The 18,938-nt window shown below is 36.0% G+C and overlaps 1 protein-coding gene across 2 annotated transcripts in view; it reads right to left on the bottom strand.

Moving 5' to 3' along the window:
• LARS2 (leucyl-tRNA synthetase 2, mitochondrial) overlaps positions 1-18,938 on the bottom strand; it is an 86,290-nt gene that overhangs the window by 53,801 nt on the left and 13,551 nt on the right. For both annotated transcript variants that reach the window (XM_027675618.1, XM_027675619.1), the window contains exons 4-7: positions 17,892-17,983; positions 14,080-14,140; positions 6,325-6,414; positions 2,610-2,753 (exon numbers count right to left, since the gene is read on the bottom strand). In XM_027675618.1, the coding sequence (XP_027531419.1) occupies positions 2,610-2,753; positions 6,325-6,414; positions 14,080-14,140; positions 17,892-17,983 (387 nt within the window). The remainder of the gene's footprint in view (positions 1-2,609; positions 2,754-6,324; positions 6,415-14,079; positions 14,141-17,891; positions 17,984-18,938) is intronic.

Genomic DNA, 18,938 nt, shown 5'->3' with positions numbered 1-18,938 from the left:
AGAAAAAGTAAACAAAAGAAACATATTTGGAAAAAAAGGACTCATGGCTCTTACCACTCCTTGAAAAGTACAACCATAAGGAATGAAGAAACGTTTGCAAAGTTAAGTTTTAAGGATAATTAGTCAAGACATGTGGAAAGAGGAGCCAAAGTTGTAGCATTTAAGATCTATCATTTGGCTTCTGTCAAAATGCTGTTGTGAAGCTTCCTGATTATGTCAATGTGGGCACAGAGTTTCTAAGAGATTGAAAGACTTGGCCAGGATTAGCTCAGATACAGTCTCCCTCTGAGGGATCGTCTTTAGTTGTGGCTTGCAGTTCATGGGCATTCAGCGCTGTATAGGCAGAACAGTCTTCTTCAGAAAGTGAGACACAACATGCTATGTTATCTAATCTCTTGTAACTTAAAAGAAGAAAAAAAAGTACAAAAAAAGGGAATTTATTTGTTCTAACCTTCCAAGAATGAAATCCTTCTGATATCAGATATTTGACTTAGTATAGCAGAGCCTGGTAATCTGCTCTTCTTATCTGAAGGTTTGGCAATTAAAAAAAAAGTAATATTTATCCCTCTACAACCAAATGTTTAAAGCCCTTGCCAGAAGAAGCACAGTGAGACTGAAAGTGTGCCAGAACCATAGCAACAAAAAATGGGAGTCAGTGGAGGGTGAGTAAAAAGGAAAATCCAAACCACCTGCCAGCACTTGGTAGCATCTGTCACTGTACAAGAAGTGGGAGAACATGAAAGCAACGCTTGCCAAAGCACTTGAGCTCGAAGCAATATGGCATCATTCATGGATCTGGTTGTATCAGCTAGCATAGACCCTACAGAATACCAGCCATGAACAGAACAAAATTTTGGAAACCTTTACAGAGATCTGTAGAGTACTCAACTGTCCTCTGTAGCAATGCTTTAAGATTTTGTAGGGGTTTATATAAAAGTTCATCCCCAAATGAAAATCAGAAGCAGCTCTCATTCATGATACCACTAAGGTGTTCAAGAGCAAAAGGTCACTTGCACATTTACCCTTCATGGGGTAAAGGATATGGTAGTCTCCTGAGGTGACATCTTTGGGGTGAAGATGAGGGGGTGTTGTGGAGGCAAAAGTTCCTTATCATCTGCTGAGCCTACTTACTGGGGAATGATGTTGGAGACGTGATAATTCCAAGAGATGATGCCTTTCCTGTAACAGCATTTCTAGAGTATGAATATTGAGCAAGAGGCAATAATCCTGTAAGCCAAGGATATTTTCAAGGTTACTGAAAAGCTCCTCAGTCTTGTCTTTTGGTTGTGATGAGTAAAACTTTAAGGCTGATTCACCCTTCTTAGAGGGACATAGGAGAAAAGTGATTTTGGTGTAAGCATGGATACAGTCTAGAAATACCAGTCATTAATTCCTACGACCTTTATAAAGATAATAGACAAAAGACATATCAGTAAAGGCAGAAACTCTAATGAAGCTCCAGCCTCAAACTGAGGGAAAAAGTGAGTCGGGGCAGACCCTGAAATATCACAAAGGTCATAAACCATGACAAAGGTACAGAAAAAAAGCTCAGAACATTGTGATCATTTTGTGATTGTGCAGATAAAATCCATTTTTCCTTCAGCTATAGCAAATGTTCCCTCTTTACTGCCAGAACAGACAGCACAATCAGAAAACACGCATCTCAAGTACCTCTCTGTGTATGAAGAATCAAAGCAACACGCAGGATATCTGAAGTTTTTCTCTTTTTTATGAATGGACCTAGAGTGAGACATTCTTCTCCCTGGATGAGTGGAAATTTATTTTCTTGAATCTAAGACTCATGAAAAGGATCAGAGATGAATTTTTAACATTTTCTTGGAAATAACTTTCGCAATCTGTACTTGAAGTCTTAATACACAAAATACTCAGATGGAATAAAAGCTTCACCCAGACAAAACAGGAAGTCGATTCTTTCATCTCAGAGAGCATAAAGCCAAAACTTTTGTTGAAGAATTCATAGGTGTGAGAGTTATACTGTCCCACCACAACCAAAATTTGAGCTCAGAACAAAAAAAGAATATTTAAATAACTTGAAACTATACTTTTTGAATTACAGATAATCAAATAGAATATACTATGAAGTGAAGTAAAATAGAACGTCCAGATGAATCTTCAATAAAGAGAAGTTAACTATAGAGAACTATGGTTCAAACATAGATGGAAATGAATGCTGGGTGATAGGCTGTATGCCAAGCCCACAGGTCTAATAGGCCAAGTAGACAAACAATCTTCTATTTCTAAAGACTGCACAGCTTTACACTCAAAATATACAGAAAAGCACTTGGTAAATATCGTCATCGTGCGAATTCAGAATTCATTCATTCACCTCTAATTTATACTTTTTGATTTCTTCAAAATTTAATCCCACACCAATTATTTAGAATCTTCAAAAGGTGAACAGAAAGACTTCAGAGATAATAATTTTTATATACACACATACACAGGGATGGGTCACATATATTATTATGCAATTATATATTACACAAACATGCATATGTAAAGGACCACATTCAGCTTGATTAATATTTCTGGATGAAAAGTCACCTCCTTAAGTGCCACCATCATTTCCAAAAACTGTATTCTCATACCTTTGCATAAGCAGTCGTTTTGATAAACCACTGTTTGAGGTATTTCTGTTCCACTTTTGCTCCTGAACGCCATGAGCAACCATTGTCATCCACCTGTTCATTAGCTAGAACAGTCTGATCCACTGGATCCCAATTTACCAAGGCCTAAAAAAAGTTACAGGAAGAAAAAAATATTTTCAGCACCTATTTAAAAAATAGAATCTTACTTTTCGGATACCAAAAGACTTATCCAGAAGTATACCTTGGACCCCTGAGTTTTCTACATTTTTATAGCATCCATTTGAATCAGCAACATAGATTCAGCTGAAGATGTGTTGAATATTCATCTTCTCAGAACTCAAAAGACCCAAGAATGCAGTTGGCAGTTTTTCTAGACTGATCCAGCTAGCAGGAGAGGCTGACACTTGACTGCTTGGCTGTTAAATAAGTAAGTGTTCCAATTGACTATAATGCAAATGACATAGTCTGATGCTTAAAAGTTCTTCACTACTAATCCAAAAGTGTTGAGTCAGACTGAGGGAGATGAATAAAAAAGGATGTCCACTTTGAGAGGACAGAATCACAAAGAAGTAGTATAACGGTCAACTACGTTTCAAGTGAAAGAGTTGATATTATCTGCACATAACTTCTGTCTGCTGTGTGAATTACTTTTTGAATCACCTTTCCTTCTCAACACAAATGCATTAAAGTGAAATAAATCTTAGTGTTCAACTGTACAAACCTTGTTTTTTGAGGCTTAATTGAGATATCAGACATAATATACTGGGGAGGGAGCAAAAATCAAAATCTCTCTCCTCCCCAGTGTTCAACAATTTAGCTGATCACTCACCATAAAGGATCTAAGATTACAAAAGAATCCTACCAGTCATTCCAAAAGCGTTGTTAAATGCTAGATATTAAATTGAAAAAATTAAGAGAAAGTAAGAGAAAAAACCTATAATCAAAGCAATAAAGAAGAGTAATCCAGTATATTGACTGTTATTTAATATTTGAGCTAAATCAGACTGACTGAAAAACAGTAGCTCCATAGAGTTCTAATACATTAAACATCTTTTGAAAATCTCAAATGCATTCTTTGGGTATGAGGAGGACTTAGTATCTCAATCAAAAACTAATCACTGTTCTCATATTGCTCATGTTACATTTTATCTATCATCGATCATTTTCTGAAGTGCCCCATTTAAGAAATCAGTAGCTGAAAGGTCTTGTCTTTGAATTTTTAAAGTTACATTTTGTTCCTTCCATCTCTCGCAGACTTTTGACTAATGTCTAAAACTTGGCTAATAAATTAAATCTTTAGTTCCTACTTATACCTCACAAAGGCAACTTCTTGACATGACAGCCTCTGAAACTATGGCCCCAGGAAGGTGCTGAAAGTCATCTACACAAAGAAAGCACAACACAAGAGCATACAGAGCACACCAATAATTTCAGTCTCCTCACTATGCCAATATAGACCATATGCTTTTAAGATATCGGGAGGCCTGGAGACACACCATCTATAATGCTGCTGCTTCCTTTGAGTACGCACGCAGGATCACTCTAGAGGAGAAAAGACAATGCAGAAAGAATCGTGCCTTGTAGAATATACCACCTAAGGAGTCTTTCTGCTGTGCCTTTTGCAATCGGACATGTCTATCTCGTATTGGCCTCATTAGGCACCAGCGCGCTTGTAACAAATGTGGATAGAGCCTTTCCCAAATCTTCGTTCGCGAAGCCTAGCCATGCTTTTAAGATAGGATTTGTCTCGTCCAACTTGAGGTATCTACAGCATGAGTATCTCTGGGCTTGGTGTCTCTGGGTCCACTACAGATTACAGGTGTCTAATCAAAATCACAGAGTCAGGGCAGGTATTATCCTCAATGAGACACCCACTTCTGGCCAGGTCAATACTCTCTACAGTATATTGACTAGATCAGTACTGCAGGAAAAAGAAAGAGGATTTTGCTATGGTGAATAAAGGTGTCCTCTGTGAATGCTGCAGCACCCAGACAGACATTGTTAATCCTCTATAATTGCAGCTCCTGGACATACTGAGTCTGTGTCTCCCTGCCAGGGTAATTTCTGGTCAGACACACATACTCCTTGGCACGGAGTGTTAACTAGGCTAACGCTCTACTTGTCTTCTTCTTATTGTCACAGTAAGGCTATGAGTTATTGTACCCAAAATGAAATTGTAATAAAGGAGACTTAAAGCTGTGCAAAAGTACTCCTTAATATATATTGCAGATAAACTGACAACATGAGATAAATTTATGCTTTAAGTATATACGACTGTTCGAAGAGACCCAGGGTTATGGGTTCTCTCTGCCATCTGTTTCCTGCCAAAAAGCAACTGGTTCATATCCACCAGAGATTATATCCCCTACAGGTTGACAGATGCTGATTTAAGTCCTCAAACTGATCCCTGACTTGAAAGCAGATGGAAGTTGGAAGCAGATTCAATCACTGGTACCCAAACACCTCCAGGATCCCACAGTACTTGGAGCCTACATGCAAAATTTATTTTGTATATCATCACTGCTTGGAATGAAGCAGCAAACCTTGTGCTTTTCAGATTCACTTGGGGTCACTTGTCAAGCAAACAAATTTACATATAAAAATATATTTGTTACGGCAAAGACAGGGGTTTAATTTTTTTATTACAAACTAAAATGATTACACAAGAAAAAAAATAAAAATCCCCCAACCAAATCCAGCATGTTAGTACATATCACATATTGAGGGTTTTTGCTGGTTATCATTTAAGATCTCTGAGTACATCTTGCCTATGCAAATGGAAGAAGTAGCTCAGTAACATCCTGCCATCTTAAACGCCACCTTTTACCATCAGTCTCTTTCTCTGGGTTCAGAGAATAATTAGAGTACATCCCTAATTATATCCTATGTGGTTTCCTGGTTTCTATAAAATGCAAATGAAATATCAAATCATATTTAAGAAATTTTAGTTCCCATTTTAAGTTAGAAACATTCACTAAATTGCTACTTTGTTTAAGTGCAGCTGTTCAGGTATTTTGGAACTGCATTGCCTTGGCTATACAGTGAGTTCTTTGGACTAGTCATTTAACATCTTTTTTTACCTCCTACTTCAGCAATTAACTGAACCCTTCACTTTTCAGATAGCCTGATACATGTTCTTTACAAAATATTACAATTTCTTAATGTACTGCTAGCAGATAAACAGCTGTGGTAGTCTTATGGCATCTAGTACTTCTATAACACTTTAGAGATCACAAATAGGGTTCAGGAATAGGACAGCTATGCACCCAATCTCCAATTTTCATATCCAATCCCATCAGTTCTGAGACAGTATCACAATAATGTTATACAGATAAATAATCTCACAGCTGAGGAGACTCTTAGTGATCACAATGTCATATATTTTCATGAGGGAAGTTAAGATCTATAGGAAATTATATATTAAAGCCAGGAAACAAACTAATAAAAGCTATATTCTCATCCTGCACTTCAATGCAAATCTCTGACAATAAACACTTCTGATTTGACTTGTTACAATGGCCATTCATGTTGGTTTATTAGTTAGTTACATATAAAATTCAGTTATATATAACATTATTACTATTTTGAGTGATTTAAAATTAATAGAGCACAATCACTGAATGAATGTGAATGGACAATCTGGAAATGTGCCACTGACACAAATAACTTAAATTAGTGTACCTGCAAAATATTAAAGTTCAAAGTTTGTACCTACCTCTTTTTGATACACTATCCCAGCTTCAAAAAGCTTAAGAAAGAGATATTGTGTCCATTTGTAGTACTCTGGCAAGCAAGTGGTTACTTCCTGTAGAAATTAAACAAATTAAAAATTCCCAAAACTATGCTTAGTATTTTCTTACATCATTTTAACACAGACAACTAACCCAGGAGTGTATAATATATTCCACAGAGAAAACATAACTGTTTCTTCATGTCCATGTTCACATACAAACCTCATTTTTATAATGTTTACAATTAGTGATATTCACCTGTACACGAAATCAGAGAACACAGGCTTTGTGTGGGTTTGATGTGGAAAGAAACGTTTCCCTCTTAACATGGAATATAAGAATCCTGTAATATTAATGCTGATAGATATAAGAACAGAAGATGAATGGAAATTATCACAGCTGTCTGATCCGGGAAACAGCAAAACCAGAAAAAAAAAGACCTCTGTCAAAGAGCCATCCTAGCCAGGTAGCCTTTTCCTCTGTTGCTCAGCAATGAAAAGCAGGAACAGAGCCTGCTGACTGCTCAGAGGCAGCTGGGAGCTGCTGCAGTGAAACGAGCAGAACGAGGAGCTTACAGCTGAAACACTGGATGCGGGAGGACAGAACAACAGCACACAGGAACCTGGGCTGTTGTCAGACACAGCATGTGGGGCAGACAGGATGGAATACAGGGTAAGATTCTAAACTTCAAGATGAAAGACTTGCCAAGGGTATCTTAAATCCAAAGGTCAATAAGCAAGGCAAGGTGGCTCAAGTTAGGAGAAGGCTCTAGCTTGAAGGATGGAAAAAATGAGTCATAAAAGAAGTCACAAATGAGGGGGACTGTTAAGAGGGAAATAAAGACAAAAAAAATAAAAGACAACATAAGAAGGGGGAATGGGAATTAAGAGAATAGCAAGTAACTATAATGGATAGCTTTTTTCAAAACTCAAACACATTTTTTAAGTTTTAAGTGAAATATAATATCTAAAAAACAACCTACTGACCAACTGCTTACAAAGTTCCATATTTTAAATGTTTGTTCTTAAAAAAACAAACTGCATTTCAAGTAAACATCATAATATGCAAAGATGACTAAGGGATTCCATCATTACATACTCCTAGTTGTCTCAACACAAACACAGGTTTCACAGGTACAATGTAAACCCATATGGTAGCACCCACATACTTTAAATTTTGGCCAAAGTGAAAACAACTGAGTAATTCAGTATTTAAGCTTTCATTACATCTTTAATATGTACCAGTAGAGACCAGATTTCCCTCCTCAACTTCTTCTTTTTACCTTGCCCTTGTTTAAAGAAGAAACATTTCTACAAACTTTCTCTTTGACCGCATTTGTACATATTGAAGTGGAAGATGGCTGAACTTCAAATCAACACAAACACCTCCTGATTTTAGAGTTACTGATAAAAACTTTCTCAGTAAGCCACTGGTAAAATTTATTCCCTTTACAAATAGTTATCAAGTACCAGGAGTAGCTCCAAATGTGAAATGTCTTTCACGTGGGCTTTCCTATCATGTAAGCTTCCGACTACACACAACTCCTGCAATATCATCTGCTACTCAAATGACATCTGAAACACTCTAGCATAAAATTTTTATTCTTTTTCTACAACTTTATATTCTAGTTGCTTTGAACTTTATATTCCAGTGCTGAAACACTGCTTTTAACAATTAATATGACCTTTGAATAGATGTGCCTCAAAAGTGGGTATAAGAGGCTTTCAAGATCAGAAACAGACATTTAATGGCAAGTTTTCAGCACAGCATGTGAAGACCTAGTAATGAAAAACAGTTGCCTGATTAATTCCCTGTGCTCTGCACTGAAAAAAATCCACTTGATAGAAGTCTGATTTCTATCTCTCCAACCAAACACTATCCATTTAGTAATTCTTTTTTCCCCCCCTGCTTCTTCACACAGTGACAACAGTTCTTCTGCCAATGTGATGCCACTACAGGCAACAGAGTTTCACCACTGGAATACTGGACACATAAAAGCAGAGAGACAATCCCCTTCAGCACAATGTAAGACTATGTAGGCAACAGACAAACGGGTAGGACAACAGAAGTGAGTTGTCAAATAAAAATTGTAAAATGATTGCAGATTTGTCCTTCTGGCTCTGAATGGCAGATCTGTGCTTTCTGAAACAAAAAGATTACATGTCCCAATCTAAATAAGCATGTTACAAGTCAGACAAACTTGAACTACAAGATACAAAGTAACTCCTGAGAATGGAATCCCATGTACCTGGTCTCTCACAAGTTGTAAATTGACACTTTTTAGAAAGAAATGCAGCAGACTGTGTCATTGAAAGAAAAAATCTGCTGTGTGGTCATTGAGCTGCAAAAAGATCACTCAAGTTCATAATTTAACTTTATAACCATGAAGGTTTGGAGTAACATTTGAAGTTAATGAAGAAAGAGAAATTACATCACTATCAAGTGAAATGAGCTGCTGAAGGCAAGCCAGCAAACTCTTGTCAATCCCAAAATATGTTTTGGGTCTTTTTTTTCCTATAATTTAGCACGTTAAGACTTACAGTTAAAAATAATTTTCTATGTATTCCAGTTACTGATCTTGATTAAATAAATGATGTCTGGTAAAAAGTTTCCATTATGCTGCCATCATGCTTAAATTAAGGCGAATGTTAATGTTTCTATTTATACTTTATAAGCATGACAAAGATCTGCAGAGCATTAACATAACTAACAACTCAGAAATACACAAAAGAGTTTATAAAAGGGATTGAAAAATAGCACGCTGGAGCCATTCCACCCTGCCAAAAACTGTTACTTTCTGCTTCTCATTTGTGATCTGAGCACTAGCATAAACAGCACACATATAGAACCCCAAATCAGAAAACAGTTCAATGAATATATATAACATGACATTAACATATTTTCTCCAAAAATAAAATACCTACTAAAAAATCAGAACCCTTTTACAAATATGTAAGATACTGCTCACTGTCCACTGCATTTGCTCTTCAGTGCTCTGTGACAGATTTAGTTATCACCCATTACCTCTCCCTTTCAGGTGGTAATATGAAATGGGAGGGAAAGCATCTCCCTCTTCTCCCCATCCATTTTCCCTTTTCCTCCTGTCAGCTTCAAAAAGAGTATCCGATACTCTCACCAAAATGCCTCTTTATCACTGGTTACTGTTAGTGCTCCTTATTCCTACAGGAATGACACTCATTCATCAAATCAGTTCATCACAACAATTAAAACAAAACACCTGTAAGAACAGTCTGCTTTTAAAAGGACAGGTACTGGCAAGTCATGGAAGAGAAAGATCCCTACCCTTACTAAAAACTACCTTGCTTAACCCATTTATTGCAGCACAGTAATCTGTTCCTAACAAATACCACGATGGAGGGGTTGGTATCTTACTTACTTTTGCAAATAAATTCTCAGTTACAGACTGAAATGGCAGTATTACAATTTAGATTCGATAGCACTGCAACTGGGTAGCAATAGATCCATGTTAACGTTAAAGGGCCATTCATCATGAAAAAATCTGGCTTAAAAAAATCCCTTTCAGCTACAAAAAAATATGGGAAAACCATCAGGGAAGAATCTGCATTAAAAAAACTCTGAAAAAAACAACTCAAACTGGATGAAAGATTTTGGTGTTTTTAATAAAAGAAAAACTCATTTTCAAATGCTCTGTTTTAAAATTAATTATGTTTTCTAAATCTGCTCTGTTCTTACAATGTTCTACTATGAATCTCTGACCTTTTAACTGGTTTTTGCTAGTATTTTTAAGAAGAAAGTTACATCTTCAAGCTACTTCTATGGTTTTCTTTTTTTTTAAAAATAAAAGTAATATTTAAAGGATGCATGAAAAGGTATATTTGTTCTAAGATCCACCAGGCCTTATGAATAACGTATAACTGAAGAGAAGTAATTTCCTAGTTTATTGCCAATAATTTTATTTTTACCATAGTCTTATGCTATCCTAAAGACAGGTATGTTGCACTTATTTAAAAGGAGACAAGTAAAAAAATCGGAAGATTAAACAGTTTAATCAATTATTTGCCTATTTCAGTTTTAAAGGGCATGTAACACCTCATCTGAAAGTATAATTATTTGATTTTCTGAGGTTTAGAGCTAGACCAACCTACATTTCTAAATTAATTTGAACATTTGTATTTCAAAGGCCCTTAGTTTTATGCTTTATTAGCTACAAATACAAATGTCATTCAGTGCCTACATTTTAGAGCATGAATATCTTTCCTTGAAAAAAAAGTAGCCTTGTATCAACAGTTTCCTTATTTTATTTAATTATAAGTAGGGTCACTGATTATCAGCGATGTGTGGATGAAAAGAAAATTTCATAGGTAATGCTCTGTGTATTGTTAGCTTTATGCATGCTCAGGCAGAGCACAAGAATGACAACTTCAAATCTAAACAGAAAAATATCTGCACAAAGAAAATCTACCAAAGATTTAGTCTTTTTTAATGTACTCTTATGCAAAATAAATATGTCACTTGGAATGCAGAAATTGAAATGCAGAATGAGCTGCTTTCTATGAGAAAGTTACAGATTGATAGTAACAACAGTGGTGAACTGATGGCTTGCTGGGAACATGCATTCAGTCTGATGGCACTCCTGAGAAAAAGAAAGGAATAATGTTATATGCTCTCCATTCCTTGTTGCTGATGACATGAATCTTTGAAAATTATATTGCCTAATTCCCTTGAAAATCATCTTTAAAAAAAGTGGCAAGCAGATTGCTATGCTATCTGGGGTGGTATTTTTGAAAAATATGACCACCAGGAATGCTCTGATTATTGGTATCTTAAAACCAAAACATAACTGCAATGTTGGGGATTTTTTAATTTTGCAGGTGTTTTTAATATCTCTTAGAGACATTTCTTCCATGCTGAAACTTCAGCTTTGTAATCTTGTATCCGAGAAACATAAATGTTCAGAACAGAAATGCTCTCTCTGTTATTGTTTTTTCTAAGTATCTCCCCAAAATCGCACCATTTTGGAAGTGATTCAAAAATACAACATTTCTTACTTGAGGCACTTAAAATACCTCCATGTTTCATGCAAAAAATTTTAGATTACTATCAGTATTTAAAAGTAAAGTACTTATAGAGTTATTTTATGCATTTAATTGCATTTTTCATTTGCTTACATTTTCTGTTCAAGAGAATAATTTTAAGGTGTCTTTGTAACCTGACTGTCCAAAATCATCTAATTAGCTTTTAATAATGTCTTATTTGTGGTGCCTCACTGATTAAATAATTTTACTTACTGCTACAACATAAACATATTTGCACATTTTGATTTATAAGACAGAGAACAACAAAAAAACCCCCCCAGATAAATAAAAGGAAATTTCTACTATTGCAGGCGCACTGGGATTTGTTCATAATAATTTTATCAAGCAATAAAATTAGACCTAGTCTTCTATTCCTGGACAGGAATTTCTTGACCACCAGACATTACTTTTTATAAGTAGCCGGATTCTTCAGCCCAGCTACATGCACTAGGTATTCAAAATGGACTTTTTTTCCCCCCTCACTTCTTTTTTCCTTTACCATTTTTAAAATAGCAACATTTACTTAAGTTCCCTGCCCATCACCTAGCCATATACTCTAAGCTGGCCAAAGAGGACAGGGACAGTTAACATAAAAGGTTCACACTCTAAAAAGGCAATTCACCACACACTAAAATAGGTATCTAAGTTAGGGGAATGGGCTCCGTCCAGCATGTATTTGCTAAGTACTATGCTCTAGCACAATGGAGGGGCAGATTTAAGCAAGACCAGTGAAATTAAATTAAAAACAAACTCCTGTATTGTATAATGGCTTTTGGTTAATTAAACTAACACATATAAAAGGTATCTTACTTCGATTTTTCATAGGAGTCACTAATGCTACTGGGTTTGTTAGCAGTGTCAGTGTTTTGTAAGCCCCCTGATTTAGAACCATACAAGTAGAGAATACTAAAAAAAATACTCTTTACCTCAAAGAGCTCACTTTTTTGATAGGTACCTGCACAGCACAGTGCTTTGCTGTGCCAAGATGCTTGGGTTACCCCAGAAGCAGCACAGCTGAGGCAGTAAGATGCTCTGCCCAGCCTAATTAGCCTTGCAGAGAAGCAGGCTTTATCAGCCTGGATAACACATTCTGCTACAGATTCTATTTCCACAGGTTCTTTCACGGCTAGCTCAAATATCTGTGCATTTGAAGATCATATAATATTTTAGGCATCATACATTTTTTGCAATGAATAAATATATCTATTACTAATGGCTACCATTCAGTTCACTCTTACTCCAGTTAGTAACATAGCCTTTCTAGGTAAAATAAAACTTAACTGATTAGCTAAGGAGTGAAAACTAAAATGTATTGTGTTTCAAGGAACACTTTTTAGCTGTTTTAAAATCTTACCTTTCCAAACCACAAACTACACGTCCCTAGAGCATTTCAAAGTATTTCCATTACACAACAGTTCAAGCGGAGTACGTTGTAGAGTGTCAGAGCCCTTTCCACAAGTATTCAGAGACTCCTGAAAGTTCATTAACCAAAACATGGTTTACTAGAAAACTGAGGGTAAGCTTCAAAGAACAGGCACAGAGATGACAAATGATTTTTCCCTGTGTACTTATACTTCCTGCATGGTTTTCGGTACTGCCAGTTCTCCATCTTTTCTTTGGAATGGAAGGGTTAAACAGAAGTCCATACACGGAGATGGATTTTCTCAGTTTTCTTGATACCATCAGTTTTAAATATAAGAAAATAACTGTCAAGCATGTGTGCCGTGAACCTTCCACAACAAATCTTTTATTTTCAGAGCAACTTTTTGGCTACCAAGAAAACGAAAACCTTACTAAAAAGGCTTATACTGAAAAATCATGCCATATATATGACATGATGAAATATGGTTTTTTAGATGTAAGACATACAAATAAACAACTTCACCTTCAAGATTAAAGAAAACAGATGGCATGTCTCAGACTGTCAGAAAGTAATGTGTTCCCTTTTCAGATCTACAATACTGCTATAAAAATCCAAGATTAGCATCTCCATCACTCTATTCAAAATCACATTAAGGTGATAACAGTTATTGCTGAGAATATAAAGGTAGTGACTGAGTGATTCACTGGTAAATGCAATAGCCTTACAATTGCTTCAAACATTAATTTCTTTTTTAACTGGAGAATGACATTAGCTTATGATCTGATCTGTGTTTGGTAAGTTTTTTAAGGTGAACACCTGATTCTCAAGCACTAGTGTTCTAAATAAAATTTATGTTTTCCAAAATGGTCACGATATGAACATCTACAAAAATGCAGGCTTATGCTTCAAAATTTGGAATATCATAACCAAGCCCTTGACATACAAATTGAAGAGAGCACTCCTCAAAAAATACATACCTTAACACAAAGGCATTGCTGTTTCATAAATATCTGTTTAGACTATTGCCTTACTTCTAACACAGAAAATTGATACTTCAAAGAGACGAAAAAGCAGAGAGAAAAATCCAAATACAAAACTGAAATCACTTTAAAGATTCTCCTAAACATTGATATTATCAGATGATATCAGTATTCCAAAAATGAGGGAAATCTGATAAAAAGTTCAACAGTTTAACAACTTTAACTGGTTACTACCAAAGACTTTTATATTGTCATAAATAAAATAGTGAAATTCCATGGCTTTCAGTGCTGCATCATACAATAAAATAAAGCAGTATCCATTTAAAAAGAAAATCTTACCCTTTCCCATGTAAAAGAGAGACCTAGTGCATCAAACTGTTCCCTCATGTGCTGAATATTACTGCAAAATAATAATAATAATAATAAATTAAAAATTATTAACTTAAAATATTTCTATCGTGTGATCATATTTAAAATCAGGTGCTTAAAAAGATCTGAGAAATCAAAAGCACTAGCTAACCTCTAAACACTATGATCTCAGAATTGTCAGAATACTCATCTTAAATAATAATTTTAAAAGTCCCCAGTGTATTCTGGTCCAATCTGGCTATGTATACAAGACTGAATTTTTTTTCTCTTGATTTGAATGCAACTTAATAGTAAATATGGCACTGCAGTTTGAAGGAAGCATTACTGAAGCATCACTTCTCATTATTTTTAATTATCTTCACTGCATTTGAGCCAAAGGGCCCTCTGAAATCTTCTTAATGCAGTAGGATGCACTTAATCCTGCTCTATCCTGGCAATGCTATCCTGGTTGTATTTTGCTGTGGCTGTGGTGATTGTGTGGCTATAGGATGACTTGAATCAGCTTGCCCATTCAACTGAAGACACGCCCTACAAAAAGTTCTCAAAAAAAACCAGTTTTCTTTCTTCCCTCTGATCAAAAGGCTGATCAAAAGGCTGATCAAACCAAGACTGTGGGCCACAAAAACAGCTGAGCCAACACAAAGGAGGTGGTGGGAACACATATCCTGGGAGGCAACAAGAAACTGCTAAACTTCTGGTGGCAGCAGAAAACCTAAGTCAGCGGTGAAACTGTAGGGCTAGATAGGGCTAGATGTTGCCCCAGATCAATAATATTACAAATGTAAAATAAGATACAGCAGAATATACAGTGAAGCTTTAGTTTGAAAATGTACTAAATACAGTTTACCAAAATACCCACAATTACACAACACTAATTAGTGACCTGGGACCCCTGGTGGCCTAGTGGTTAGCATGCAGGACTTTCACTGCTGCGACCCAGGTTCAATTCCTCGGTCCCCCAGGCAGATGGAGCCCGTTAGCCCTGTGAGGCCATCCATCTATGAGAAGGTCACTCTAAACAAACCTACGTCCTGAGGACCTCACTGCCATTGTCCAAGCTTGTTTGGCCCCGGCAGATGAACCTTAGGATTAAAGGGTGGGCTCAGTTCAGCGCAGGCTGTGTCTCACCTAAAAAATCCATTGCGCAGGCTGGAAAGGTAAAAGACCTTTCCCAAAATCTTCGTTCGTGAAGACTGGCCATTATTATAATTAGTGACCTGGTGTGAAGTAATTCACATACTGTAACATTGGTTAAAATTTCTCATGGACTTATACCTTTCTACTAAAATGCATTATGTCAGATAAAGTAGTATCTATCCTCCCACAGTGGCTAAGTTGACAGTCATGAAATCAAGCATTTAATTCTGATCTAGAGCAAACTTGCACTGCTGAATAACTGAGAAATGCAAGTATTTAGTACCTGGAAAAGGCCTGCCTTTTCTAGTAAGCTATCTTTCCTGGTTTGGGTATACCAGGAAATCCTCTTACGGGCTCATGGCTTTCACTGTAAGAAACCACACTTTTAGTAGTGCTGCTTTAATTAAAGTCCCATTCAAAATTAACAGTACTGATTAAAAAAAATAAAATTTGATTAATTTTCACAAAGCTTCTGCTGCTATACTTACTCATGCCAACAAAATTTTCTGTTTGTATAAATAACTCTGTCTTCAATTTGTTTTATGTTTTTTCCTATCTTTGAGAACATAAGAAGTAATAGTCAATTTAAGTTAATTTGAAATCACCTCTTCAGCAAATCAAGATGCTCTGAAATTTGGTTGCTCGCTCCAGAAGCAAGCAAACTGAAATGGTTAGTGTGCCCCTTTTTACAGGGGCAGCTGTGTCTGCACCAGGGATGACTAAAACACATCAGGGTTGATGCCAGAGCTTCATGTTCAGTTCAGTTCATCCTTGCTGCAGGCATGAAAAACATTTGGGACAGGGATAGTGGAGAAAATGGGAGACACCAATTACTTCAGTGGTCAGAATTTAAACTGCCTGTATGATGAACCAACTCCTTTCCTTAGCATAAACCAAAAAAAATTAGGTATGTAAATAATTTTTCTATTTGGATGCTGCTGTAATAAGTTCCAATTATGATGTGCTACCTTTTCTCAGTTTTTTTGCTATATCTAACTCTTAAAACTAGATAATTGCTCTTTTCAGTACTAAGGAAACTTTCAAAGCAAAACTTCTCTCCAGTATAAAACATCTTGTTCTTGCAACTAACTTGCTTTAAGTATATGGAACAACATACACCTATTTACAACAAAAGAGAAAAACAGAAGAGCACGGAAAGCAGCAGAAGATAATCAGCTCAGGCTGTGCCCTGCCACATGCTTTTTGATATGAACTAGGCAAATTGATAAGATGAGACAGGCTGAGCTGACACGGTTTTTTGCTATAGCACAAGTCTCTGTCCCACATGCTCACTGTTTTTCCCTTGAGCCAATTCAGCTCAGTCAGCTGGCAGAATGGCTTTCCTCTGAGTTGGCAAACTGAGTCAGTTCAGCAAGATGCCCTTCGAGTGCCAAAGCCAGAATAATAGGTAGACCATGTAGCGGAAAGAAGGGGAAAACACTAACCCTTCTGCAGTTAGCAAGTATTTAATGTCAGCCTCGTTGTCACAAAGTTACAACCTCCGCTTCTCTGTGCCTCATTTGTCAGGTAGGGAAGGATCACAGTAATGCTCTATCTGGTGAAGTTTCCATGAAGATAATTGAGATAAAAATGAGACACTCATGTAACAGATACGTAGATGTGTTTTACAGCTGAGCTTCTATAGGCTTATTGAAGGAAGACAGAAATCATTGATTTACTGACCATGCTACAATATAACTGACAGCCCACAGGGATTTTTCAGACTCCCTCGAATGAGCAAAACCAGGGTTTTGTGTCTTCATGGCAAATGGTTTTCAGGCATACTATTTCTAAATAATACATAAAGGCAATTTTAAAAATTTGAGCAGAAGTAACTCAGAATTTGAGTGTAGTGCCCACATGCATTCTTCCTAAGTGAAATCAGTTGCCATCGTATTTTGGCTGGAAAAGTATCAAGTATCTTAAGATGGGACAAGAAGCATGAAAAAACCCCAAAGAAACAGCATTATCAAGGAAGGAAATGGATCAAGGTCTAAAAAGGTACCACAGCTAGATTACTGCATCCAGAGCACAACAAACAGCTTCACTTAGCAAGACTGATTTCAAAGTTACTTATAGAAAGTGTTTACCTATATAACCTTTTACTTATTTTAAAGAATATTAGGGGAATATAACACCCAATTCTGTGGTCTAAAGTCCAAGATGTTCACAGAAATCAGCAGCAATAATGGCTGCTTAGCACTTTCTAAGACCCAGTCTGAAACAAAAAAACCCTATCTCCTTCCTCTTTTGCATGGTACTGAAAACTGCTAGTGAATCTAACCAGTAGCTCATAATCTTTAACTATGTATTCTATACTAAGATTTACCTTGCCATAATGAAATTCTGATTTATTTCTTACTAACCAATTTCTGTGTTTGGGAAACGTCTCTCTTTTGATATTCTACCACTTTACAATTTAAAAGTTCTTGAGATTAAAACCTTGAAAATCATCCCAATATATTTATTTTTCAAAACTGAATCATCTGCACAGTCCCTTAAAATGTACTTTGGTCCCAGATAACCCTGGTTCTTTCTGTACTGTCTTTCTTCTACGCTGTTTTTGCTCTGTTTTGTTGGTTTATGGCGGTCACAGTACAGGTATCCCCTGTGGAAATGTCATATTTCAATTCATTAAAAATTACCTTTCTGTCCAGCTTGCAGGGTGAAGGCCATGCTCAACTGCAGCATTTTCTGCTGGTAAACCAAATGCATCCCATCCCATTGGATTTATCACCTGTCAGCAAAAAAGAAGAAAAACACAATGTTATGCAACTTTCTGGAATGGCATCAGCAACACACACAAGACTCCACATAATGAACGATGCTTTGGATTTCAGCAATTGCTTTGTCTGAGTTGAACCTCTTCCAAACCTGCCAACTAGGGCTAGCTTTGCTTTAAAAGATGACTATGAAGCATACTTGCTATCTGCAATAAGATATTAGAGGAAGCTTAAAGTATTATGCAATAAATCCTCATGACTATTTCAACACCAGGTTGACAGCGAAAAAAATGAACCCTTTGTAAATTTTTGTGGTGGTCAAAATCAGCAGTTTATGTTACTGCTGGACAGAATCAAATATTCATTCTAAAAATGAAAGCAAGTAAAAATAATTGACTTTTATAACTGTACTTGATGTGTACCTTATTATTTTTTTCTGTGTTGAAGAAGAAAAAAAGAAAAATAACCTACAATAACCTTAAAACCACCAATTAAAATTAAGACGACAAAGAAAACAGTTTTAGTCAAAGTTTATTAAAATATCTTTTGCAAAGATAGACTACAAAATGACAAATTGTATTTCATGACTACAAATAAGAGTGGGGGAAAAGTTTACTATAAAATATAACAGATAATTTCTGTTGAAATAGAGATATATCTTTCCTATTAGCATGAAAATTATTTTGAAAAAAAATCTAACAATACAGTAAGCATTCAAAAAACTTGTTTAGCAACCAGGGAAAGAAAGGCCAGTACTTAAGATGCTATCATTAAACACATACGTGTTGGATATCTGATAAAACCAATACTATCTCTTAAACATATAAATGTGCTATAAATTCAATAATCATGATTAAAGTTACAAAAGTTTAACAACAGTAAAACGTAACATTTTACAAGTTGTAAGCAATCAAAATTCTTACCCCTTAAAATATGTATTTATATGAAGAACTTGTTCCTTAGTGACAT

This window comes from Neopelma chrysocephalum, unplaced genomic scaffold (genome assembly GCF_003984885.1).
Source record: "Neopelma chrysocephalum unplaced genomic scaffold, ASM398488v2 Primary Assembly neopelma1_26, whole genome shotgun sequence".
Lineage (NCBI taxonomy): Eukaryota > Metazoa > Chordata > Aves > Passeriformes > Pipridae > Neopelma > Neopelma chrysocephalum.
The sequence above is the reverse complement of the archived record's forward strand: the minus strand, read 5'-3'. Positions and strand labels throughout refer to the sequence as shown.